The sequence below is a fragment of the Lontra canadensis genome, unplaced genomic scaffold (assembly GCF_010015895.1).
Source record: "Lontra canadensis isolate GAN:19392208 unplaced genomic scaffold, GSC_riverotter_1.0 scaffold4, whole genome shotgun sequence".
Classification (NCBI taxonomy): domain Eukaryota; kingdom Metazoa; phylum Chordata; class Mammalia; order Carnivora; family Mustelidae; genus Lontra; species Lontra canadensis.
The window spans coordinates 46,360,391-46,386,160 of record NW_022630998.1 but is presented as its reverse complement, the minus strand read 5'-3'; the positions used below and the strand labels follow the sequence as shown (position 1 = coordinate 46,386,160).

At 34.3% G+C, this 25,770-nt stretch overlaps 1 protein-coding gene across 4 annotated transcripts in view; it reads left to right on the top strand.

Annotated features, from left to right (window-relative positions):
- The window catches only part of IPO11 (importin 11), a 210,335-nt gene that overhangs the window by 78,287 nt on the left and 106,278 nt on the right, over window positions 1-25,770 (top strand). For 3 of the 4 annotated variants that reach the window (XM_032849832.1, XM_032849839.1, XM_032849852.1), the window contains exons 17-22: window positions 3,265-3,298; window positions 3,812-3,852; window positions 5,390-5,506; window positions 10,304-10,417; window positions 16,137-16,252; window positions 22,203-22,279. In XM_032849832.1, the coding sequence (XP_032705723.1) occupies window positions 3,265-3,298; window positions 3,812-3,852; window positions 5,390-5,506; window positions 10,304-10,417; window positions 16,137-16,252; window positions 22,203-22,279 (499 nt within the window). The remainder of the gene's footprint in view (window positions 1-3,264; window positions 3,299-3,811; window positions 3,853-5,389; window positions 5,507-10,303; window positions 10,418-16,136; window positions 16,253-22,202; window positions 22,280-25,770) is intronic. The other variant, XM_032849849.1, reaches the window with a different exon arrangement.

Genomic DNA, 25,770 nt, shown 5'->3' with positions numbered 1-25,770 from the left:
ATGAGGAGGGCTTTCTTAAATAGTTATGTTATTGTTATGCCCCAATAATGGGTCCGTGATTAAAGGAGCGAGACTGATACAAAGCGAAGGTCAAGCAAAGCTTTATTTCAAGCCAAGCATCAAGAATCAAACTGACAGGCCAGGGCTGTGCCTCTTACGGAGAGGGCGACCCTGCTTTCCTTTACGGACTAGCTTTTAAGGGCAAAGGCCATGCGGTTGGGCCTTGGCCAGTGAAATTGTAACACACAGAGAAAGCTGCACAGTGATGCTAGGTGACCAACTGAATTACAATTTACCCTATAGTAGACATTTGACCCAGCCTATCACCTTGGTTAGGATTGGCGCCCAAAGGGCGGGGCCCATACTCCTTGGTAGCTGGGGAGACAGTATGCAACCCCCCACTGATCGGATGTCTCCACCTGGCCTGACCCATCCTTGTATCTGTGCTTTGTTACCTGAGGCTGGTTTCCGGGACTTGTTTTTAAGTAAGTCCCCCGGGGGACGGGGAGCAGGGACAGTTTAAGGGTTAAATAACAACAAGGTTATTATTTAACCTCAATGGAAGCCTCTGGCTAAAATATAAAAATATAAAATAGGTCCTTACAGTTATGAAGTCATTATTCTGTTTCTCTTTAGCGGATTACTTTATTCTTTTCCATTAATTTTATTTACATTTTCCTGGTGGTCTTCAATACTCTAGACACTGCCATTTCTTTCTGGCCCTGGCACCATGGTGTTTTAGTGTGTGGATGGCCTTTACTGTTACGGGCAGGCTGTGGGAGTGGTGAGGCATTGAGCTAGTTCGAGTGTGGAATTCAATTCAATTCATTCAATTCTTCTAAGGGTCATTGTCACTGAAGTGGAGCATGTAAGTATATGTAAATATCTGATTATTCTTTCTTTTATAACAATCCTCTTTGGCAGTAGGGCTGACCTCTGGTTTCTTTTCCTTCATTTGTCTATTGCTTTCATTCTTTCTCGGATCCTGACAATATTTCTCATACTTGGATGGTACTTCTTTGCTCTAGTAAAGGAATTAGATGTTAAATTTTCAGGAGTTTTCGGAGATTTCAGTGGGAGTTAGGATAGACTCATAGGCTGAGTTCACACAGTCTAGATCTACTTCCCAATACTTGGGATTTCATTCGCCTTTGGAGGCTTTTATTCTATGCAAAGTCATGTTTAGGGTACTTTGTTTTCTTTTCTTGCATTTGCTGGCAAGTATTTATTGAACAATTAGTGTTCTAGAAATTGTTAGACTCTCTTCTACCCATCTTCTGTCCCATTCCCCAGCTCTTTATTCCATAAATTTGAGTTTTGACTTTTTCCCCATTACTTATGAATCACTGTGAAATTCATACAGTCTCTTTGTGGTAAGTACTTCCTGTTTTTTTTTTTTTTTTAAATAGCTCAAAAATGGCTTTTGTTCTTATTTTTGTCATTTTTTTAAGTGTGCCTTTGTTTTCTTAAACTTTGTGGGCTTTTTATTTTGCCTCCTAATTTGGCTTCCTTATTTTGGAGTTAAACTAGAGTCTAGGCAAGTCATCTCATTTCATTTTGTCTCTTCCTCTGAATGTACTACTACCCTGACTTCCCTTTGTTAGGTGTAGAAACACAGCTAGTTATTATTCCCATGACTCTTTTGGTTCCTGTACTTAATTTGTGTAGATGTCAGGGGTATGAGTTAGGTGTGTCTGTGGTCCTTTTGTGGAAAAAAAATGAAGCAAATTAAAGGTGAGTGTGCTGGCAGTTTGATTGCCATTTTTCTTTTTGGGGGCTTTTATGTCATGTTGTCTGTGAATTTAATTATTTACAGAGAGCCAGCTGTATGCCTCACACGGTACTAAATGATGACAATTTAAAGGTGACCAGTCAGTCCGTGTCCTCAGGGGGATTATCCTGTTCTTAAACTTTTCAAGTTTGACATTTTTATTGATAATTGTTTAATACCTGGGTGTCTGGTACTCTTGAAGAACGTAAGTTCTTTGAGGGCAAAGACTAGATCTCTCTTAAAGCTTTTTTCTGCAGGATCCAACACATTCCTGGGAGATAACAGTTCATTATTGAATATTTTTAATCACAGGAGTATCTCTTGTTTTCATTAGGTCAGTCTGTGGTAGACTACTTGACATGGTGCTTTGCGTGTATTAGACTGTCTGATCAGCAAATTTGGCACATCATTTAAAAGTCTGAAGATTTTCACATTGCCTTTAGAGACATTGAGTAAAAAGGAAAGGCAGGCAGGAAAACATCTGCACTAGAGGCTCTTGGATCTGTGGATTTGGCAATAGAATGCTTAACATTTGGTGAACATGCCTAATCAGCCTCTCAGAACTTCGGAAGCTCATGTAAAATGGTTAAAATTGTTTCTTTGAAAAATGGTTGCCGAGAAGAAGCCAGTTGCTATTTCAGGTACACTAAATGTAGCATCTAAGAAAGTAATGACTCTCAGCTGGGAAATGAATGTTTGAGATATATTGTTTTACAGAGTAGAGGGAATGTAGTCAGGGCTTGAGTTCACTTTTTGAACTCCGGGTTGAAACTCTGGGTTTGGTAGCCTGTGCTAGTTGAGCTGGCCAAATCACAGGTAAAACTTGAAAGAAAATAATGGGGAGATTAAGCTGTCATGATGTGATTTGCCCAGGGAATGTGCTGATATACAGAGAAAATAAGATTGGGGAAAGTCAGAAGGTTGCATAAATCTTTGTGTATTTGTGAACTTTGGGATTTAGAAAATCTTGGAATATATCTTTGGGTAGTTTATGGCTTTCCTGTGATGGAGTTTGCAGATGGAAATAGGTGTTCTTCCTCCTCATCTTCCCTTCTCATACTACTTTTCTCTTCCCTTGCTCTTCGTTGAACATCTCCCAGCTTTACTGGCCCCACCCCATTTGTCCGTCTCTTCTCTTATCTCAACCTTCTCTTTCCTTGTGGCAGCCCCGTTGTACTGTTCTCTTAGTGCCACTCTCTCCACACACTTACGGCAAATTATCTTTTTTTTCCTGCAAGCACTTCATGGATTAAAGGCTCCTGAAATAAATTATGGGAAACTGGAAAGGGTGGGACTTTTTATTTTTTTCTTTTCGACTCTTGTTGCAAAGTAAGAGCAATATTCTTTTATTTCTAGATGAAAATTTGCTCTGTGACTTAAGTAGTAACAAAAAGAGTAAAGAAAGTGATTTGGAATAAATTCTTTAGGCGTTTGATATTAATAATATTTAGTAGCTCTAGAATTACTAAAAACTATTAACTTTTTTTTTTTAGGTCCGTATTGAGACAGCTACAACACTGAAGTTAAATATCCTTTAAAGAATTTAAAAATACTCCTTTGTGGTGAGGCGCCTGGCTGACTCATTCTGTGGAACATGCAGCTCTTGATCTTGGGGTTGTGAGTTCGAGCCCCATGTTGGCTATGGAAATTACTTAAAAATAAAATCTTAAAAATACAATTCATGAGTGCCTCAGTGGGTCATTCGGTTAAGCATATGCCCTCAGCTCAGGTCATGATTCTGGGGTCCTGAGATGGAACTCTGCATTAGGTTCCCTGCTCAGTAGGGCTTCTTTTGTCTCCATTCTCCCTTTGCCCCACCCCTTGCTCATGCTCCCTCTCTCTCTCTCTCAAATAAATAAATCTTAAAAAAAAAAATACTTCATTGTGAAGAATTTTAATGACATATTTAAATTATTAATTTTTAGGTAAAATTTTTTAGTTTAAAATGTAGTTTTTGAATGGTTTATTATATTTGGTTTTTAGACATATTTTATTCTGATATATCTCATACATTCTCAATATTCCTTAACTACTCTTTACCTGTTGATGATTTTGAATTTAGAACAGATCAGTTTCTACCGGTAAGAATATTTATAAGACTAATAACAATTTCTGCTTATGTCTTTTGAATATTAAGTGTTATTTTATAAATGAAATTATATGTATCTGTTATTGATTAAAGCCAAATTTAAAAGTGTATTGGATTATTCTGGAAGTAATTATTTGTATTGGTAATTTTGATTCATAACTTTGATTCTGCTTATTTTTGTTTAGCTATCTTAACTGTTTTGGAGTTGACAAACTCATTTCTTTTTCACAATTATAAAGCAGCTAGTTTTTTGGTTTTTTTTAAGGGGTGCGTAGGTGGCTCAGTTGTTTAAGTGTCTGCCTTGGGCTCAGGTCATGATCTCAGGATCCTGGGATCCAGTCCGGCATCAGCCTCTGCTCTGCGGGAAGCCTCCTTCTTCCTCTCCCTCTGCCTGCTGCTCCCCATGCTTGTGCTCTCTCACTCTCCCTCTCTCTCTGTCAAATAAATAAAATCTTAAAATTATTTTAAAAAATCTAGTTTCATTTTATCTATGTCTGTTACTTTTACTCCTTCGGTTATCCTTAACTATTTCTTTGTTGTGAGCCACTCAGGCGCCCTGGTAGTGTGGATTCTTAAGAAGACTGGTCAGGGGCACCTGGGTGGTTTAGTCCGTTAAGCATCTAGCTTTGGTTTCCACCCTGGTTGTGATCTCAGGGTCATGAGATCAAGGTCCGAGTCAGCCTCCATGCTGGGGGTAGGGCCTGCTTAAGATTCTATCTCCCTCCCCCCTGCTTTTTTTCTCTCTCTCTTCCTCTCTTTAAAAAAAAAAAAAAAGGGCAAGAAGAAAGTTAATATGATAAAAAGTCTATCTGTACTATTTGTGTAGGTCATACATAGAGAAACTTATAGAGCAGGTTTTTCATTAGTAAGAATCATTAGGTATTTTTGGATGGAATAAATGTTTTCAAAATCTGTAAGCAAACTATCTGAAAGATCAGATGTTTGTTTTTTTGTAAATATCTGGCATCCTGTGATTTGTTAATTCCTACTGTAATTTTGTAACATAGAAATGAGTTAATAGCCAGACATGGAATATTTGTTTTCTGTTTCCTAATAATAATCTGTCATGCTTTGAATAATAAATCTGTATGTGCAGAAATTGGTATCTCCATGCAGCTTATGTTAAGGACCACATCAGAGAGCTAGTATGCGAGTACAGTTAGTGATACACATTTCGCTTTAATGAGTAGACTTCACAAAACAAAACATTATGTGATTGGCAACAGGCATTATGGAAAGGCAAAGACAAGAAAGACACTTAGCAATTTAGTTAGTGGTATAAAATGTAAACACAAAGTTAAGACACAGCTTTCCTCTGAAAACATTGAGTTTGTGGATGAATTGAATTCTAACATGAACCTGTTGAGCAATAATAAAAAAGAATCACCATCCTAAATATTGGCAACTTGAACAATTTGAAGTTACTTAGGTAATGCTTGAGATTATTTTATTATTTTATTTCTTATTTCTGTTTGTGAAGATATTTCTATTTCTATTCTGACCCCCCTTTTATTTCTGTTTCACTGCAGTATTTGGAAACCATGTTCACACTACTTTTTCAGCTACTGCAGCAAGTTACAGAATGTGACACAAAGATGCATGTTTTGCATGTCCTTTCTTGTGTGATTGAAAGAGTCAACATACAGGTAAATTTGTTATAAAACATTAAATGTCAGGAAGGTGAGTGAAGTATATGTATTATTCATTAATATTTCAACTTTATGTACATTTTTTAAAATTTAAAACGTGCATTAAAATGCTTACAACCTGTATGGTTGTGATTTCAGTTATATTGACATGTGTACTTGAGTTTTCAAAAAATGACTTGAGAAAATTAAAATTTTAAAATTAAAAAATGGGATCAGTAATATAGAGGTTTTAGAATGCAGAATTTTATATCTCTTAGTAGATCCAGTTTATCCTTAATAATACTTCTTGGCTCAGTGGGTTAAGCCTCTGCCTTCGGCTCAGGTCATGATCCCAGAGTCCTGGGATCGAGCCCCGCGTCGGGCTCTCTGCTCAGCAGGGAGCCTGTTTCCCTTCCTCTCTCTCTGCCTGCCTCTCTGCCTACTTGTGATCTCTGTTTGTCAAATAAATAAATAAAAATCTAAAAAAAAAAAAAAAAGAAAAAATACTTCTTAAAATTCATTGTGTTTGAGCACATGGCCACAAATGTGTCAGCAAATGCAGATATTCCCAGAGGTCTATTATTTTTACCTTCAAAATAAAATGTGTTTTACATTTTGGTCTACATTATGTACATGTTTAATATAAAAATAATATGTAAATTTTTGAACAGTTACATTAGTATTAAACCATTAAATTACTCAGCTTCTGTCTCTCCTAATTTGTGTGAAAATTGATAATCCAAGAAACTACCCCTAATTATCCTAGTAATTTCTCATATCCTAGTTCACCACTGCATATCCTTGTTTGAAAAATACTGAAGTAAATCTGTGAGATAGCAGGGAAAGAAAACTGAGTTCACAGATTCGAAATGTGTTCCTGGATCTTTTAATGAATTTTGATACCTTGCACTTGTTTTTCAATTCTAAAGCAACTGGTGAGAATTGTTGTCAGTTACTGGATAAGGAAAAGTTAAAACGTCTGTACTAAGTGATTTGCATATATGTCTCATTTAATCCTCGCAGAAACCTTTGGATGAGGATTGGAATTTATTATCCCAAATAGTTTGAGATTTTAAGGAATTTGTTAAAGTATATACATCTTAGTGGTATTACTGATACTCAAAGTCACCCTGAAACTCCATAGCAGTTTTGAGTCTGTTTTAATCACTTGCAGCTGATACAGGTCTGAGTGTCTAAAAATAGTATTATCTTACAATCCTCTTAGCACCTGGTATTCTTATTACATTAGTTAAATTATTTCATTTTGATTTTGGCTTTTAAAGAATATTGAGAGATTTTGATCACAAAGAGAGTTAATTGAAACTCTTAATTCATTTCAAGTACCTGTCTCTGCTACTTCGTTTTGGTAAAGTCTTTAACTTTGTGTCCTTGTGTATAAAATAATAAAGATATTTCTGAAGTCCCCCAACTCACAAGGTTTCATAAGTATGAAATTATTATAAATGTGCGGTACGCTTTAGAACATTATACAAATGCAGTAAAATGTTTTTCATTTAAAAAACTTGATTATAGAAACAATGTTTGGCCATTTTTTATCATCTTATTTAGATATTATCTGGCTTGTAGAAATTTATTAAAGAAGCTTTCTTTTTGTGGAAATGAATTTTCTTACTTACATCTTCCCTAGTCTCTAAATCCTTGTACCTTAGGTTGAAATTCCTTGTGTTAGTAAATGTAGAAGTGCTTTTGTCCTTTTATCCATATTTGCCTTTCAGAAGATAAATAGTCTAAGCAACTTGGGTGACACTATCATCATTAAATAATGAAATAGAGTTATCCAGTAGTATTTTGTGTTTTCAGAATTCAGGTAGGAAGTGGTTATGAGAAATATTTTCTGTAGTCTGATTGTTGAACTTTCCTATGTTAACTTTTTTTTTTTATTTACTTACTTGACAGACAAGTAGGCAGAGAGTCAGGCAGAGACAGAGACAGGAGGAAGCAGGCTCCCCACTGAGCAGAGAGCCTGACCTATGTTAACTTTTGAACAGCTCCATCATTTATATATCATTGATCTATCTTTTGTGTGCTAAATTTCATTTTTGTCCATTAGGTTGTAAATAGTTTGAGCCATCTTAAAACAGTGAGATGACACTTAATGGTTTAATTGAGAAGTTTCAGTGAAGTCACCATCTTCATAGTATAATGTGCAATTATTTAAAAATTATATTTTCTCTGCTTTTTGAAAAAGTTGAAAACTTAAATTATTCCAATTGCAGTGATTCCATAAATACATAGAAAGAATAGGTAATCATCAGGTTTCGGTGTCAGGCAGACATTCTTTAAACTTAATGAATTTCCGAAGAAAAAGAACAAAATTAAAGGGCCTGTGTGAAATATTAAGTGTTCTGTGAAAATTAGATCTAAAACATGAGGTGTGGTTTGGATACTTATTTTTTTAAATCCCCTGTGGATGGAACCCTTGCTAAAACATTTTTTAGGATCTCACACTTGATTTTCACATTTTCAGTACTGTGTTGCAAAGAAAGGTGGCGCCTCCCTGTATATGATGAACTAACTCAGAACACTTTAATTCTCACAGTATTCCCCTGTATTCTGTTTTGTTTGCTTTGGAGTGGAGGTGCCAAAAGATGAGTGCATGTAGTGTACTTTTCATCTCATTTATATTATGCTGATAGTTGAGTTTCTTTTATAGCCTGTTGTCTAGAAAGCGTTATTTCCGTGTGTCTTATTAGATGTTGAGCAAATAGTTGATACTGGCCTACCAAAAAAAAACCCATAGAGTATAACCATTTTCACAATTGTGTATAGGCGCGATTTTATTTTATCTTTTTTTTACATATCTTTTCATTTAAATATTTCAGATGTACAGAAAAGTTGCAATAAATCAATACCAATATATCCTTCGTTTGGTTTTATCAGTTACTAACATTTTACTGTATTGCTCTTTTTTAAATCTGTGTGCATATACAAATTATTGTTGTTATTGTTAAACCATTTGAATTTTAGTTTCAAGTATCATGGCACCTTACCCCAAAATATTAGACTTCTCTTCTTCTTAACCATAGCCATGATTATACTCAGGGAACTTAACGTTAATTAGTACTGTTATCTAATATCAAATCCATAACAAGTTTCCTCAGATTTCTTTTTTTTATGATCTTCACTTTTATCCTAAGGGAATGTGTTTGCCTCTCATGTCCTCACTCTTATTTGCTAATCCCCAGCCCTGTGCCCCATTTTTGGGGGATGTATTTTACAGCAGTAACTCTGTGGGTGATTATTGAAATTCTTTTTTTGAAGCATTAATTTTAATTTAGAATATCATGAATTCCAATGTACAGCTAAGTTTGGGATGTAAATATTTTATGACTTACAAATGTACCTGGGTACTTGGGTTTCAATTCCTACCTTATGTATAATTAAGAGCATATACTTTTTTTTAGCCCTTCTTTGAAAGGGTTCTCACTTGACTATCAAAACCAGAATCAGTTTATTTTCTATGTCAGTAGAATATGCTGTTATATAGTGTTAAGTATGAGTGAGTCAAGTTGTTTGAAACCTGTGGTTTTACATACTAATTGGCCTGCTTTTATAAGCTAATTAGAGTGATCTTTAGGATAGAGAGCACTTACCTAGATTAAGTGCTCAATAAATAATAGTCAAAATTTGCAAATAGGTGATATATAATAAAGAGTCTCCTAATTCTTCAGTTTTATCTCACAGAAATATTTGGGCAAATATTTAACTTCTTGTCTTTCTGTAGCCTCCCTCGCATCCTAAGAGGCAAGCAATTCTGCACATTTTTTACTATTCTTTTAGTGTATACGGTGTTTTAAAAGCAAAAAAGGGAAAATCTCATTTTTTCTGGGAGCACCTTTTAATTTTAATTCATGGGATTGAAAGAGATATTACTGAAGTTGTGAATGTCTAGTATTTCTGTTTATCACGAAGCTTACTCTTCAGAGCAATTTCAGGTACTGTAACCATAAACCAAGAGACTGGATCGCTGTCCAGCTTCAGTGTAGATCCTTTTTATTTTTTAAGAAACTCACTGTCAGGCTGTACTGTGTCTTGGTATATTTTCAAAACTGGTTAGCTTAGTCCATGGTGGTCTTAACAATTGTGTCTTTTAAAAAGGATTTTGTTCAATGTTTTCACTATACCTCTTGTACACCTTTATCATTCTACTGATCTTTTCTCAGTGCAAGATTTTTTTTTTTAAAGATTTTATTTATTTGAGCAGAGAGGCAGGCAGAGAGAGAGGAAGGGAAGCAGGCTCCCGGCTGAGCAGAGAGCCTGGTGCGGGGCTCGATCCCAGGATCTTGGGATCATGACCTGAGCCGAAGGCAGAGGCTTTAACCCACTGAGCCACCCAGGCTCCCCTCATTGCAAGATTTTTATGTCTACCTTTGCATTCTTTTCTTTCTGGTGCCTTGTTCTCTGGAAGGTGCCATCAGATAATTGTCGAATATATGAGTAAATGCTGACTTTTTTTTTTAAAGACAGTGCTGTTGCTAAAAAAGATCCAGGATATAGCAGCATTTTCTATTAAACTGTAGATAACTGGCTGTATTATGTTGTTTTCCTAAAGTTTAATTCTTGCAGTATATCTGATAGTTATTTAAAATTCTTTAAAAATATTTACCATAGAGCTTTGTGTCTTTGTGTAATATCTGATTTACCTTTAAAAAGATGTATGCACAATACATTTCATTTAGTAAATATTAACTATTTCCTGCCTGGGACTTAATAATGTTGTGTCAGTGGTTCTTGAAGGAAATTGCCTTCTTTCCTAATACAGTTCTTTTGCTTCCCCTACTTCTGTTGTGATAGATACGACCATATGTAGGATGTCTGGTACAGTATTTGCCTCTTCTTTGGAAGCAGAGTGAAGAGCACAATATGTTGAGATGTGCTATTCTGACAACACTTATTCATCTTGTTCAGGTAAGTCACTTTCCAGTTTCTTAATTTAATATGTATATAATTTAAGATTTTATTTATTTATTTGACAGACAGAGATCACAAGTAGGCAGAGAGGCAGATAGAGAGGGGGAAGCCGGCTCCCTGCCAAGCAGAGAGCCTGATGTGGGTGGGGCTCGATCCCAGGACCCTGAGATCATGACCTGAGCCAAAGGCAGAGGCTTTAACCCACTGAGCCACCCAGGCACCCCACTTAATTTAATATATATATTTTTAATTGAAGTCTGATTAACATAGAGTGTTAGTTTCAGGTGTACAACATAGTGATTTGACAGTCATACACATTATTCGGTGCTCACACAATAAGTGTAGTTACCACTTGTCACCGTACATTTGTATTATAGTATTAGTGACTATATTCCCTATGCTGTACTTCTAATCTCTGGGACCTATTTATTTTATAAATGGAAGTTTGTACCTCTTAACCCCTTCCTTATATTTCGCCGATCCTCTTACCTCCCTTCTGGCCACCACCAGTTCTCTGTATTTAAGATTCTAGGGTTTTGGGCTTTTTTTTTTTCTTTTTAAAAATTAATCATTGTTCTCATGTGGTTTACTTTAATGTAGTGAAGGGCCTCTCACTTATTGTGTTTTTCATGTGTGATCTAAACACTTTTAAAAACTACTTTTGTGTGTTGACTTTAGATGTTTTTTGACATCTGGAAAATACTCTCTACTTTTTTTTTTTTTATTTAAATTCAATTAGCCAACATATAGTACATCATTAGTCTTAGATGTAGTGTTCAACAATTTATCAGTTGGTTATAACACCCAGTGCTCATCACATCAATAACCACCACCCAGTTACCCCATCCTCTCCAGCAACCTGAAGTTTGTTCTCTACAGCTAAGAGTCTCTCACGGTTTTAAAAACATTTTCTTTCATTAGATGTAGCAGACTCCCATGGTGATAGACTCATGATTTGTGCAGTTCATTGTACTTTCCATGTATTTTCCTTGTTTTTTAGGGCTTTTCTGCATAAATTTACTCTCCATTTTCCCTCTTTTTTTGTGATTTAAAATAAAATTTTCCCTTTCCTCAATGGGGAAGGTAAGGAAACAGGTGACTTACTTTTGAAGGAAGGAGTGAATATGATTTTAGGCATCTTGACTTTGAGTGTCGCATTGTGTAGTGGGTAGAGAGATCTAAAATTTCAGAGTGAACAGAACTGTGTAGGTGTCATTTGAACAGTTATAGTGAATTACATTCTGGTGGTGAGAGACTAGAGAGGGAAGAGCTTAATGCCAAGTCTCAAACTATCTGGATCCAGGTAGGCTCGAATGATTTTATTGATCTTGCCCCAAGGTATGATAGATTTTCCAATAGAGAAATCTAAGTTAATAGTTACTACTTGACAAATTTTCTATTAAGTTAAAAATTGCGGTAAAAAACATTTTAACATTAGTTTTTTAAAAATCTTTTTCTGGCCCTATAACACTTCTTTTGAATTGTAGATTTTTTTCTTTCAGTAAATATTTGTGGATGGGTTTTACAGTTACAGATTCCTACCTAAGGCAGTTTGAGATAGATGAGGCAGTTTCAGATAGATGAATAGTGATACAAATTTTTTTTTTTTTAAGATTTTATTTATTTATTTATTTGACAGAGAGAGAGAGAGGCACAGCGAGAGAGGAAATACAAGCAGGGGGAGTGGGAGAGGGAGAAGTAAGCTTCCCGCCGAGCAGGAAGCCCAAGGCAGGGCTTGATCATGACCTGAGCTGAAGGCAGATGCTTAATGGCTGAGCCACCCAGGTGCCCCCCAAAATTTTTTAAAAATCACTTTCTTTTTAAAAACTGTCTCATGTGGCATCTCTTTTTTTTTTTTTTTTTTAAGATTTTATTTATTTCACAGAGAGAGATCACAAGTAGGCAGAGAGGCAGGCAGAGAGAGAGAGAGAGAGAGGGAGGAAGAAGCAGGCTCCCTGCCTAGCAGAGAGCCCGATGCGGGACTCGATCCCAGGACCCTGGGATCATGACCTGAGCTGAAGGCAGAGGCTTAACCCACTGAGCCCCCCAGGCAGCTCCATCTCTTTATCTGCCATTTAATTCTTGTGATCTTCTGTGAAGATTATGTCCCTTTTACAGAGGAGGATGCAAAGGCTATGATAAGGTTACTGCTATCATAAGTAAGAGAATGAAGAGTGATCCCACATTTTTTATATTATATCTCTGCTAGAATGTGTTTTTAAGTTCAGTTTGAGAGTTTTGTGGTGGAGGTGTGAAGAAAATCAGCTTCTCTTATCTCCTTAGGCATTTTCACCTCAGGAAGTCTTAGGAAGCCAGAGTAACCTGAAGGGAATGTTTGGAGTATAGTGTAGGGCCTTTTTCTTTAATCATGACTGTTCTGTACCCTGTGTTTTTGTTTAGGCCAGAGGTGCAGGGTTCGAGCCAAATGGTCATCCGCCCTTCTTGGAGAAGGCTTATAATGGTTAATGTTAAAGTTGAGACTGTAGCTTAAAATGTGCTTTTCAGTCATTGTAGGAGATTATACTAAGGGTTATTGTTAAGTTTGATTTTGTAGAAAACACTGCCATCCTTGGGCTTTTCAAACTTAACAGGGAAATATTAGTATATTTGTTTCTGTTTTTGTTTCATATTTTACATTCTGAGAACCCAGACTAGTAGTCCCTGACTGAAGAGATCATCTATTGATCATTGATCACCTGCTTTTGTTATTAATTTTTAACCTGTGAAAAATTTGAAGCATACACAGAAAAAGGAAGAACAGTATAATCAATCAGCCCTTAGGTAACTATCACCCAGCTTGAAGAACCATCACCATTTTGTCTATATAAATTTAGGGCACTAAAAAGCTGATGGAGAGGGTTGAAAATGTATGGGAAACTTAGGAATTCTGAATTTTTCCTTTAGGATATAATCTACCTGGGTTGTTTTGTGGGGGATGATCCATGTTTTTGAGGTCTTTCCTCAGTAAAATATCTTTCAGTTTCCCTCTTGCATGTTACAGCTCCCTGTTTTTGCATAATATCAGTCCTTTCGATTATCTGGTATCTCCCTGTCTGGAGAGCATTTGTTCTACCTTATCAGAGGATCGAACAGGGCCAGTGGTTCGTTTGTGGACTTGCATGAAATCTTGGCAGCACACTGCTTTGTGAACACTTTCTGGAGGTCCTCTTGGTTTTAATACCAGATCTTTAACCTCCTTCTTCCCAAAGTACTTGGCACTACCAGTTTTTGAGTCTTTTGGAGTTTCTGTAATGTAAATCATGTTGCCTCTTGCTGTTATTTTACTGCTGGCTTAGAGCTTTGGTTTTCTGACTTTGCTAAGTCAGTTACCACTTGTCTTTACAGCTTTTATCTTTCTTTATGCCATCTTTGTACTTATGGTTATAGATCTTTAAGGCACATCCTCCTAGTTTCTTTCAGTGGTTCTTGACAGAACAGTAGTAAATGCATGCATTAAATCGGTCAGCTTTCTTCAGATGTTAACATAGTATTGCTAATACTGAGTTGTTTGGTGTAGCTGGAACATAATACAGAGCTTGGGTTTAGGGTCAGGAAGATCAAAAGAACATCTCCTGAAGTTCAGGACAAGGAATGTTATCATTTTTATTTTAGAAAGGTAATCAGGGTGCCAGTGGGGGCAGGGTTTGGAATGGAGTAAAATTAAGGTCAAGGAAAGTATTTGGGAGACTATCTGTTAACCGTGAAGGAAATGATGAGGATCTGAAGGAAAAGCCATGGAGAGAAAGGAAAAGATTAGAAAAATATGAGAGAGAATGAAGGATTGTTTATATGTTGGGTGAGGAGAGGAACGAGGAGGTGGTTGAGATACCATTTATCACTAATGGTTCAGATCACTTGAGTTTGGAAATGTAGGGAGAGGAGCCAGTTTTAGAAGATAGTGAGTTGTTGGTTCAGTCGTCAACTTAAGAGTTTGAACTGGCTTCTACGTGATGATGTCCTGTGTCTGGAATAAGGAGATAGGGGGTTGGAGATAATAGATTTGGACACTTTCAGCATGCAGATGGCACAGGAGAAGGCAGTCAAAAGCAATGCCCTGGGGAATGCCAGTATTTAGGGGGTATTATTCTTTTTTCCCCCCTTCGCCTAAAAAGAAATAATAATATATATTCACAGTCTGTTGAAAAGATAGTAAGTACAGAATACCCTTCACTCCATTTTCCCTTTTGTCTTATGTAATTATAGTATAGTATAGTATAGTATTGTATCATATGATTTCTGCCCCTTGAAGCATTTCTGATAATTTTAGTAACTGTTGAATTTACTTTTGAGCTTTTTTAGTATTGTATACAATGTCCTATTGTGATTATTTCATAGTGTTGTGGACAATGTCTTATAGTTACAACTGTGGGCTGAGAGAATATTCAAATTTATTTAAAGCTGAGTATCTGGGATTGGACACATTCTTCAGGTCATTAGACTGCAAAGGTGAATGTCTTCGGGTTTTGACCAAGAGAATATTACATGTTTAGCAGTTGCTTACTTTCGCTTGGCTAAAGCTAGCAACTTGTGCTTATTGTATGTGTACTAAGTAAGTAGATGGATTCTCATTTTCCTAGGGGATTTTAAGTCTACTTGATAATCAAAATGAACTTGACTGGTTTATCTTGATGTTCTTTTTGTTGTTATTGTTCTATTAAAGATTGAACTATAGAGACTGAAATTAAACTACATTTTAAAGTCCAGTATACTACTTCGTTAATTGTGACATTTTAATAATTCTCTTCCTTTAAAAACATCTTTCGTAAGGTCTTTCAAGTTGTACTGTAATTTCCTATAAACTATATTGATATTTGAATCATTTTCTAAATAAGGAGGTGTTTGATGCTTTATTAGTTTTCTTTCTGTGTTTATTAGATTATGGAGATTATTATGGATTAGAAATTGACTTTTTATCCATTTCATTTTCTTGTAGAGTGCTTAGACTCAGTGTGCTTCCCTGAGTCAGCCTCTGTAAGACAGTAATTAAGCAAACTAGAACCTTAGAGTAAACCCCCTCTTCTTCCTCCATCTTTGTGTTCTTAGGTCATTAATATGAGCAAAAATTGTTCATTTGAAAAAGAAAAGCTTATAAAACCCAGGAAACAATCTCTTCTTTTACCCTCTTCCAGCATCCTTTTCCCCTTCCTATGTTTAGTGTTAATTTTTTCTGTATGCTCCCAAGCAACATTTTTATGCATATAACTCATATGTATATAGGTTTTAAAAAATTATGCAGTTGTTATACACTTTTACACCTTTAGATTCAGTTAGTAATTATTGTTGAGGTTGTTTTCATTCCATGCCTAATCCTTTTTCATTGACTCCTCAGTATTCTGGGATATGAATATACTATGATACAGTTTAATGATGAATATTTTGATTGGGTTCATTTAGAGACGATTTATAGATTTATTATTGCAGTGTTAGTACTTCTTAAGTAGTCAGAGAAAATATATATGGAATCTCTTAAAATGAACAGATGTGTATAGCCTTGGTATGTATGGTTTTATTATCATTAGGCAATTGAATAGTACTTTTTGCTACTTGATTTTCAGTTGTAAACAGAACTCGCTTTGTTTCTAGGACCATCCCAGAAAATCTGATTGATTTATTTTTTGTAAGTTTGTTTTAGGACCTTTTTATATGATAGGTTATTTTTTGGTGGGGGTGGGATCTTAGTGTGTTTTATGTTAAGTTTTATTTATACTTCCCATAGGGATTAGGAGCAGACAGCAAGAACCTGTACCCTTTCCTGCTCCCAGTTATTCAGCTGAGTACAGATGTTTCCCAGCCTCCACACGTTTATCTTCTGGAAGATGGTTTAGAATTATGGTAAGAGGAAAAATTTGATACCCTGGATTTTTTTTTCCCCTGGTCTTCCATACTCTCATGCCAGTAAAGCAAAGGTCATGTAACAGGGCTTAAAATATCAGCATTTAAAAACAAAAACATGAAATCGCTTTTCTTAAACTGGGTAACATAATAGCTCTATTCTTCTTGGCAACTGTCGCTCAGTGTAGGCTCATAGGAGTCAAAGTTGAAAGGGGTAATTTCAGTAAGAACTTGGGTGCGTTTAATGTTTGCAAATTTGAAATGTAAAATGGGGAGAGCTCAATAAATTTTCAAAACTAAAAATGACATAAAACTTGCAGCTTGTTAGATGGGATGTTTTAGGGGGTGTTGAGTTATTTTTCAGCCTCTTAACTATCTTACCTAGTAAAGTACTGAGATACTATAACCTCAGCACCAAATGCTGAGTCTACTTTGTCTTGACTAGTTATTTTACCAAGTGAGTAGTATGTCATGTTGAGAAGTAAAAAGGAAAAATTCTGTTTCTGAGGTGGCTTGGTACTACAGACCTGTAGTGACTGACCACTATGTTAAGGAACTCTGCTAGAACATGGAAAATCCTTTTGCTTTACTAAGTTTATCTTATGCATAGCAACAATTTTCTGTGGGGCCAATTATAATACAGGAAAGGCTTAAACATTCTGATATAAACTGACTATTAAAATTAAAAAAGAAAACCACAGAAAAAACCACAGAAAAAACTGAACATTTCTGCTTTCCTACCTTCCTTCCTCCCTTAGTATTTTTTTAGATGTTTAGGAATGAACCTTTTTTTTCATTTTTAGAAATTGTCTTTGTTGCAAAATTAATGATCTGTAGCAGAATACTACATGAACAATTTTAAAACAGGTAGATACTCAGTTCACAAGTTGGATTCCTCATATATTCTGGGTTATGTTGTTTGAACTTAAATGACTTTGAATGGTTCATTTGCAAATTAGCATGTGTTGAAACCTTTTATATTCACATATTTTTATTTGTACAGGATGGATTACTTTAGATGTGATATTGGCATTCTTTTTCTGTAAAGGAGCAGACAATAAATATTATAGGCTTTCTAGGCTACATGGTCTCTTATCTTAACTATTTACCTCTGCTGTTTTTATGCCAGAGCAGTCATAGATAGTATGTAAAATGGCTGTGCTCCAGTAAAACATCATTTACAGAAAGGATGTGGGTTATATTTGACCCATGAGCTGTAGTTTGTGAATCCCTACTCTAGATGACAAATTAAAACATTAGTCCCTGGCACATTTCTGTAAATATGTAGATAATAGATGATGTAAACTGTTAAAAGAGCTAAAAATATTAGCTATAATAATGAGATAGACTCAAATACTTAACAGTATATTAGCATATATGTATATATATGTTTTTTAGACTTAGAATATTAATGTGTTTATTAAAGGTCTATAAATTTTTTAAGGATTACATGAACAAGTAATAATAAAAGTACTTGCTTTATTAATAGTAATCTCTTTTTTTCCTAGCCTTTAGTTATATGTGGAAAAAATGAAATCATGAGAATACTTGTGGGCTTTTTTGTTTTTCTTTTGCCAAAATGCTTAGTAGTTAAGATTCTTTAAGTCAAACCAGGGTACACATGGTTAGAGTTAGTAAGTTAGAACTCATCTTTGGAATTAGATATAGGTGTCGATCCCAGTTATACCACTGCACTGGATGTGTAATCATTGTCTGTGAGACTCTGTTTCCTTATCTATAAAATAAGGAAGTATAATTCCTACCTCATTTTGTTGTTGTGAGGGTGAGAGAGTTTGCAGAGTGATAAGCACCTTGTATGTTACATTGAAAGCCTGAGAATCATTGAGATTGTCTAGGAAGGAAAGGCCAGGTATAGAACATTCAGAATCCCACAGAACTTAAAACATTCCAAGATCACATAGTGATAGAGGAGGGAAACCAAGCCGAGAGAAGAGACTATTTCCTGAACAACAGAGCGGTCCAAATATTGCTGATTGTCCTTGTTAGAGGAGTACGAAGAAGTGGATTTGGCCCATGGAGGTGATAGGAGCGGTTTCAGTAAAGTAGTAAGTTAGAATTGAAATTAAGTACAGACTGCGAGCATCAACAATTTCAGGAGCATTTATTATGAAGAGATGTATAGAAATTGGGCAGCAGTTGGCTAGTATGGGGAATGCAAGATCTGGAGGGATGGGAGAAGCTCAAGAGTGATATAAGTGGAGGCAAGAAGGGATGGGATTTAGCATGTAGGTTTTTTTTGAGTAGCATTGGGGTACTTCATCCATTTTAACTGGGGGCAGGAAGATGGATTTTTGTATTATGGTGGGATGAGATAGGAAGTGTTTGATTAAATAGATTACTTTTTCTTATATAAATGTGAACTGTAGCCATCAGCATAGTGTTATGGCTGGAGTTGAAATGTGTATAAGATATAGGGGATTTGTGGAGAAAAAAGATGTAAATAGTTATCTTGGAGAGTGGGAAATTGAACTTACTAGGGATTATCAGTAGCAAGAGATGTTTGTGGTCACATATACCAAGTAAAACTCTTCAGACTGATTATGTGGTTATTTCCCAGGTCAAGTTTTTTCCTCCTCTTGATTCAACGTGCTAAACGTGCTAGAGATTTTTTAGTATTACTAGTTTTCTCAAAGAACCAACCTTTGGATGTGATTCTCTTTGTTGTATTTTTGTTTCTTATTTATCAGTGCTCTTACATTTATCATTTCCTCTTTCTACTTACCTTAACTTTTTGTCATTTGACCTACCTTCTGTGATTTAGCTTGTTAATTTTTTTTCTTCTTAACAAACATAAACATGTGATACTGTACAATATTTTTAAACAGAATTTGAGCAAACTTTGAACAGGTTTTTTGTTCAGGTTTTTTTGTTTCTAAATGAAGTACGGTGTGGTAATGGAGACTGGTCAACAATAAGCATCAGCTATATACTATTGATTTTAATATGCTCTTCATCATTAAAAAAAAAAAACAGTTTGATTGCCTTTTGCCATCATCTTAGGAGATTTAGAGTCTTAAAAAAACAACAAAATAAAAACCCCCAAAACTGTTCTCTTTAAAAAACCTACTTCCTGAAATAAACTCTTACTAGGGTGAATTCTACTTTTACTATGTCATACAAGTCTGTATTCTGGTGTTTTATCAGATTTTATGTTCTTCCTTTAATTATAAATGAGTTGGATTGGTAGTCCATATTTTGTGATGCTATCTGATTTCATATCAATGTCATGTTTCTTTTACCAATTTATCAGTTTTCAAAAGTGATTTTTTTTTTCATACTGGAATGATCTCTATAATACAGTAACTCTTTGGATGATTTGAAAATTTAGTAATAAAGGCAACTGAAAATGGATTCATGGCTTTGGCTGAGGAGTGAGTCACAGTTTGTTAATATTCTCAGCTTGTTTCTTAGTTTTTAGTTTATACATACTTGGGTTTTGATTTTCCTTGTCTGTTACAGTCTGGGTACTTAATACCTTATAATATTAATTTAAAAAAAGCCTTATATACATTTCCCTTATCTCTGTTATTTGCAGTTTTTTTGTTTTACCTCTTTTAAAAGTACATTTATTAGAGATTTTTCTTTTTATTAATATGAAAGAAGTACATGTTAGATTTTATGAGTTTTCTTATGTTTCTATCCTTTCATTATTTCTCCTTCAGATTTTTTACTTCCTACACTTAGATGGGTGTATTTTCTTAAAGCTATAAAAATGGTTACTTTATTACTTTTGTTTTTCTTAAGTGCTAAAACATGTCAAGCTGTGAATTTGTCTTGGATTATAACTGCCTATTTCCCATAAGTCTTGATAGAGAACGTCCTGTTTTTTATTTTGGTGGTAGCATTATGGATTTTTAATGTCTTCTTTGACTCAATCTCATTTATTTTTTGCTCATACTGAAATGTATGATTCAGGTCTAGATTTACTGCATTGTAAATACAACATACCACTTGTTCAATTTTTTAAAAATTAATATAAATTTTAATGACTGTAGGCTTTGCTTTTGTCAGATATTCATATCAATAGTAATGATGATATCAAAGATGCATTCTTTATCCTAACTAGTAGGTTGTATAGTTCAAATCAGTGTTTTACTTCTTAATTTTGACACTGGTTTATTAAAATATCCATCTAGTTCTTTTGTATCAGTTTCCCCTTTTATTTCTAGCATTCCTGATCTGTAACTTTTAAAAGCTGTTATTCACTGCACAAAATTTTGGTATTTTTGTATATCGTTAAAATATTTAATAAGTAAACACAGTATTTAAAATTTAAAATATTTTCGTGAAGCATCATGTGATGAAATATATATGTATGCATTGATTAACTTTTCACCTTTTAATTACTTTGCATTTAAATTTTATCTGATAATATCATGGGGCTTACATTATTTAGATTTGACTTAATTGTCTTTGTTAAATGTTTACATTTTAGCTTTTCTCTTTGAAATTTTCCTGTGTATATGAGGCTTTTTTATATATTTTGTATTTTAATTTGACCAAAAATGCTTTACCTCAAAAGAATTTTCATGTTCTTACATTTACTTGTTAAATTGATATACCTTTTTACCTGATGATCCATGTTTCCTGTATTTTTTTGTGGAAGAGTAACATTAAAATTTACATTTCTCTAGTTAAAGTTGCTGGTACATATAACTTTGTCTGATTATTCCTAAGAATAGTAACTTGTCTCATTCCTTTAGTGCTTTGACTTTGTCTCTCTTTCTTACTTTCTTATTCTTCATTTGAAGTTGGAGTTATATGCCACACCATTTTATTTTTTATTTTTAGGTACTTTAAACTTTTCAAGATTTTTTTCCTTTTTTAAATAGTATAGCTTATATTGTAGGAACCAGCATAGGCATCAAGAGTGACAATGACCTGAATGGTCTTTTTACTAAGGTAATGACATTGGGAGGGAAAAATTGATATGGGATTTTAATTTGGATCAAATGACAGAGTTTGAAACATCTGAGATTTAGAATATGCCCATCAATTTTTTTCTCACTGAACTGTCATAACCGAATTGCGTTTTTTCTTTTGACTTTATTATTTTAAAGGTGAATAAGATAAAATTTTTGATATCTCCTGTTTTATTCTTCAAAAATGGAATCAAATCCTGTTCTTGTTGAGCTAATTAAAGGGTCTAAAAATATCATTGCTTTGTCATATTATACGAGGAGCCCTCCATACGTGCACTCAATAGATGTGATGGTAAACAAGATGAAAAAGAGAGTATATTTTTTGAAATGTGATTCTGTTTTTCGAAGAGATTGGTTTCAAATATCACCATTAGTCGTGTTTCTACAAGTGTTTGGTAGGTACTCTCTTACCAGATTAAGGACTTACATTCTGTTTATAATAGGGTAAGAGTTTTGATAATGAATGTTAGATTTTGAATAGGATCTCCTTCTACTCTTTTCTTTCAGCTGTTGTGACAATCATGTTTTTTTTTCCATCAGCTTACTGGGTGGGGACTGAGGAGATAAACCAGCTACACACTTCTGTGATAAACCAGGACCCATATATATTTTATTTTTTATACATTACTTCTTTGATATTTTCCAGTGTCTGTTGAAAGGACACGTGAATTACATGTGACAGAAAAATAAAAACAAAGCAAATTTTGTCTCTCCTTGACTGTAGTCATGCTTTTGCTTTATCATTAAAATTTTATTAGAAATATTTTAGTATGTAGTTACTTACCTTACTATTTTTGCTATGTATATAGGAATAATAATATATGATTTATAGATAGGTTTTAAATTTTGACAAATTTGGTAATTTTTTTCCTAGAAAGATAACTTTTATAACTTATGTATTGTCCATTTTTCTTTCTTCCTTTAGATGGGACAGTTTTTTAATAAGTTGTATTATTAACAGCTTAATGGTTACAGAAAAAGACTTAATCATCTGTTTTTCTTCCTAGGTTAGTGACTTTGGAAAACAGCCCGTGTGTTACACCAGAGTTGCTTCGTATATTTCAGAATATGTCCCCACTTCTTGGTATGTGTAAAAATGTGAACATAATACTGTTTTTGAATGCAGCCATAATTTGGTGCCCTATAGGTGACTTTAAATTATACCTTCCATTTTTACAGAAGTCCCTCATATTCACAAACAAGTTTAATAGTGTTTTAATAGTTTTTAGATATGTTTCTGTATAACTTTTTAGAACCATTTCTGCTTATTAAAGAGTAGACACCAAATTTACTAAATAATTAAAGCCAAAACAGTGTTCTTGTAATATTAATTCCATATTAAGTTTGAACTTTGTCTGGTAAAGTTTTTATGTTTCATAGTAGGTTCTGTAAGGTATTTAAAAGATTATATTGTAAAGCTGCTTCTGTATACCGTGGTATTATCCAGTTCCTTTACAAAATCATTTTATGCTGTCACTTGTTCACAGATGAACTCTACATATTTCTGATTTAGCTAAGGCACCAACAACATGAAGACTATTAAATACTGGCAAATTATATTTATTGGTTCTTTAAGTAGTACTGATGTATAGACATGCAAAATCATGAATAATGTTCTAGAACCATCATTTGTGGCACATGGGATGGGAGAACTGGACACTGCTAGGAGTGGGGTCTTAGTCTCTTTTGGCCACCTTGGATGAGTTCTCAATAGTTTTTTATTTTGTTTTTAGAATCTGAACATGTATTCTCTTGATAATTAATGCTAGGGAATACTTTATATTTATTTATATGTCGCCTACCATTCACAAGTATGTAATTCCTTGCATTTTTAAAAAACACAATATTTTGTTTATAGAGTTGTTTTGTGAGAGATTTTACCAGTGGAGATTCACATTTAAACCCTGGAGTAATATAAAGATTGTATATAATGCAGTTTACGCACCTTTTACGATTCTTTTTCAGTCTGAAGAATACTATCATTTATTTATAAAATGTAAAAATTAAGTTTTTTGCATTCATAGTAACCATTCTCTAAGAGTGGTCCATGAAGCAGCTTTAATTCCTTCATTAGAACTGTGTGTCTACTAACTAAATATTGTCAGGGGAAGGCATTTACAGCAATATCTTTATACTGTTTGTTTTCTGGGAATTCATTGTAGTGAGTAGTTTTATTAGAGGCAAAATATTACTGAGTTATAATGATATACCAGAAAAGAAGATTAACTTTTTGACAGATCAACATATGTGTACTAAAACACTGTTATAACTAATTAGAAAACATCTCATTTGCTGGATGGTCACAGTGGGTAGGTAGATAAGGTAATCAGTCTTTCACATTTCTCAGATTTTCTATTATTTTATCCCATTCTCCAGAACAGATCTCAAATAATAAGCAAAATGCCATCTGTTTTGTAATAAAGAGCCACTTGCCATTTATCATCTAGTGTCCCTATAAAATTGTTGAAAAAATTCCCAAAGATGAAGACTGTGACAGTAGACCAGTTGCTTGTTGCTGGTCTCCTAAAAAAGTTTTATCTGTCTTTAAGAAACCACAGGGAATGAGATTGGAAATTATCCTTTTCACTTTCCTTAACTCTCTGCTGAAGGCCTTTTAGTTCTACTCTTCCTAACCTGAACACCAAATATGGTGTTACTCTGATCAATCCACAGTGTTTCTTTGTGCTTGACCTAGGAATAGAAACCTCACCCAGAGCCATTGCCAACTTTGTCATGAATAGGATTCAGCCATTTTCACTTATCGGTGACTTTATACAGTTTTGTCACTTTGCCTGTGTTATTTGACCCCAAATTCAGCCTGCCTGACCTTTACAGTGTAACAAGAGAAGGGTTGGTAGGCAGGAAAAAAGAAACTTAAACAAAAAGCATTGACTACTAAGACTCTATGACACTATTTTGAGTATAGACTTGGGTAAGCACCAGAGTACAGTTTAACCATAGAAAGCTCTGTAGTTGATGCATAGACCTGATGAATCAGTAAGAAGTCCTTCTTACACACTTAAACACACTTCTCTGTGTTTAGAGCAGTGTCTGGTGGGGCACTCGGGTGGCTCAGTTGGTGAAGCATCTGACTCTTGATTTTGGCTTGGGTCATGATACCAGGGTCATGAGATCAAACCCTGCATCAGGCTCCACCCTCAGTGGGGAGTCAGTTTGAGATTCTGCCCGTCTCTGGTCCTTTCCCTGCTGTCATGAGCATGCACGCACTCTATATATAATATAAATAAATTGTTAAAAAAACAGTGTCTGCCACATAGTAAAGATTATTTTTTTATAGTGCATTTTAGTAAAATTATTTGTTTTGCAATTATATATGTTAATATTACTGTTAATATTACTGCTAATTTAAAAGAAAAAGTAATCACAGTATCTGAAGGATTTGTACTTAACTAAATCAAGAGCTAGTGAAATTTCATCCTCGTGATAATTGATAATTTGGTTTAAGCTTTTTTAATACTCAAAAATTTTAAAAATTCTGTATTTTACAGATAGTAGCAGTGAATATAGATTATATGGATGCTATTAAATTAGTTTATTTTCTGCTTTTCTCTTTGAAAACAAACACTGTATATAATTTGTTTTATGCATTATGGTATTATATTTGTTTTGAAAATAGGAAGAAATTCTGTTTACACATTATACCTTGGTTATACATTATACAAGGTTTAGTATACCTTGTATAATGTATAACCAATTATACACATTATACAAGGTTTAGTATACCTTGACAGCAGTGTTACCTTTATTCTTGAGTATCACAAAACTAATTTTTATATGTAGCATTTTGTATATACATTCTTTCATAGGAGCTTTAGGATTTATTTTGAAATATAACCAGAATATTTATTTTAATCTTTTAAGAATATGGATCAAAAGGAATACTATGTTTTCTTATCAGTGAAAACATATTCTTTGTCATTATATCCATGATTTTTAAATTTACTTACCAAATATGATAGATATTTTTTATAAGTAGAAATAAAGCTTTTGCAGGAATTTTCTCATTTTCATTTAAAATATGTAAAACCAACAATATTGAATGCTATTTAGATGTTTAAGTTAATGATTTTTAAGGTGTTAATTATGAATAAATATAAGGCTAAAATTCATTTTATATCCTTTTTCCTAAATGTAAGTAGAACCAGAGGAATTTAAAGTAGAACCAGAAGCTATCACTAAAAGACACCTTTTTAATTAATTATTTTTATTAACATGTAATGTATTATTTGCCCCAGGGGTATAGGTCCGTGAATCATCCAGCTTACACATTTCACCACCCTCACCATATTACATACCCTCCCCAATGTCCATAACCCAACCACCCTCTCCTTCCCCCCCACCCCCTTTGTTTTGTGAGATTAAGAGTCTCTTATGGTTTGTCTCCCTCCTGATCCCATCTTGGTTCATATTTTCCTTCTCTACCTCCCAAACCCCCCGCCCTGCCTCTCAAATTCCTCATATCATAGAGATCATATGATAATTGTCTTTCTCTGATTGACTTATTTTGCTTAGCATAATACCCTCTGGTTCCATCCACATCATTGCAAATGGCAA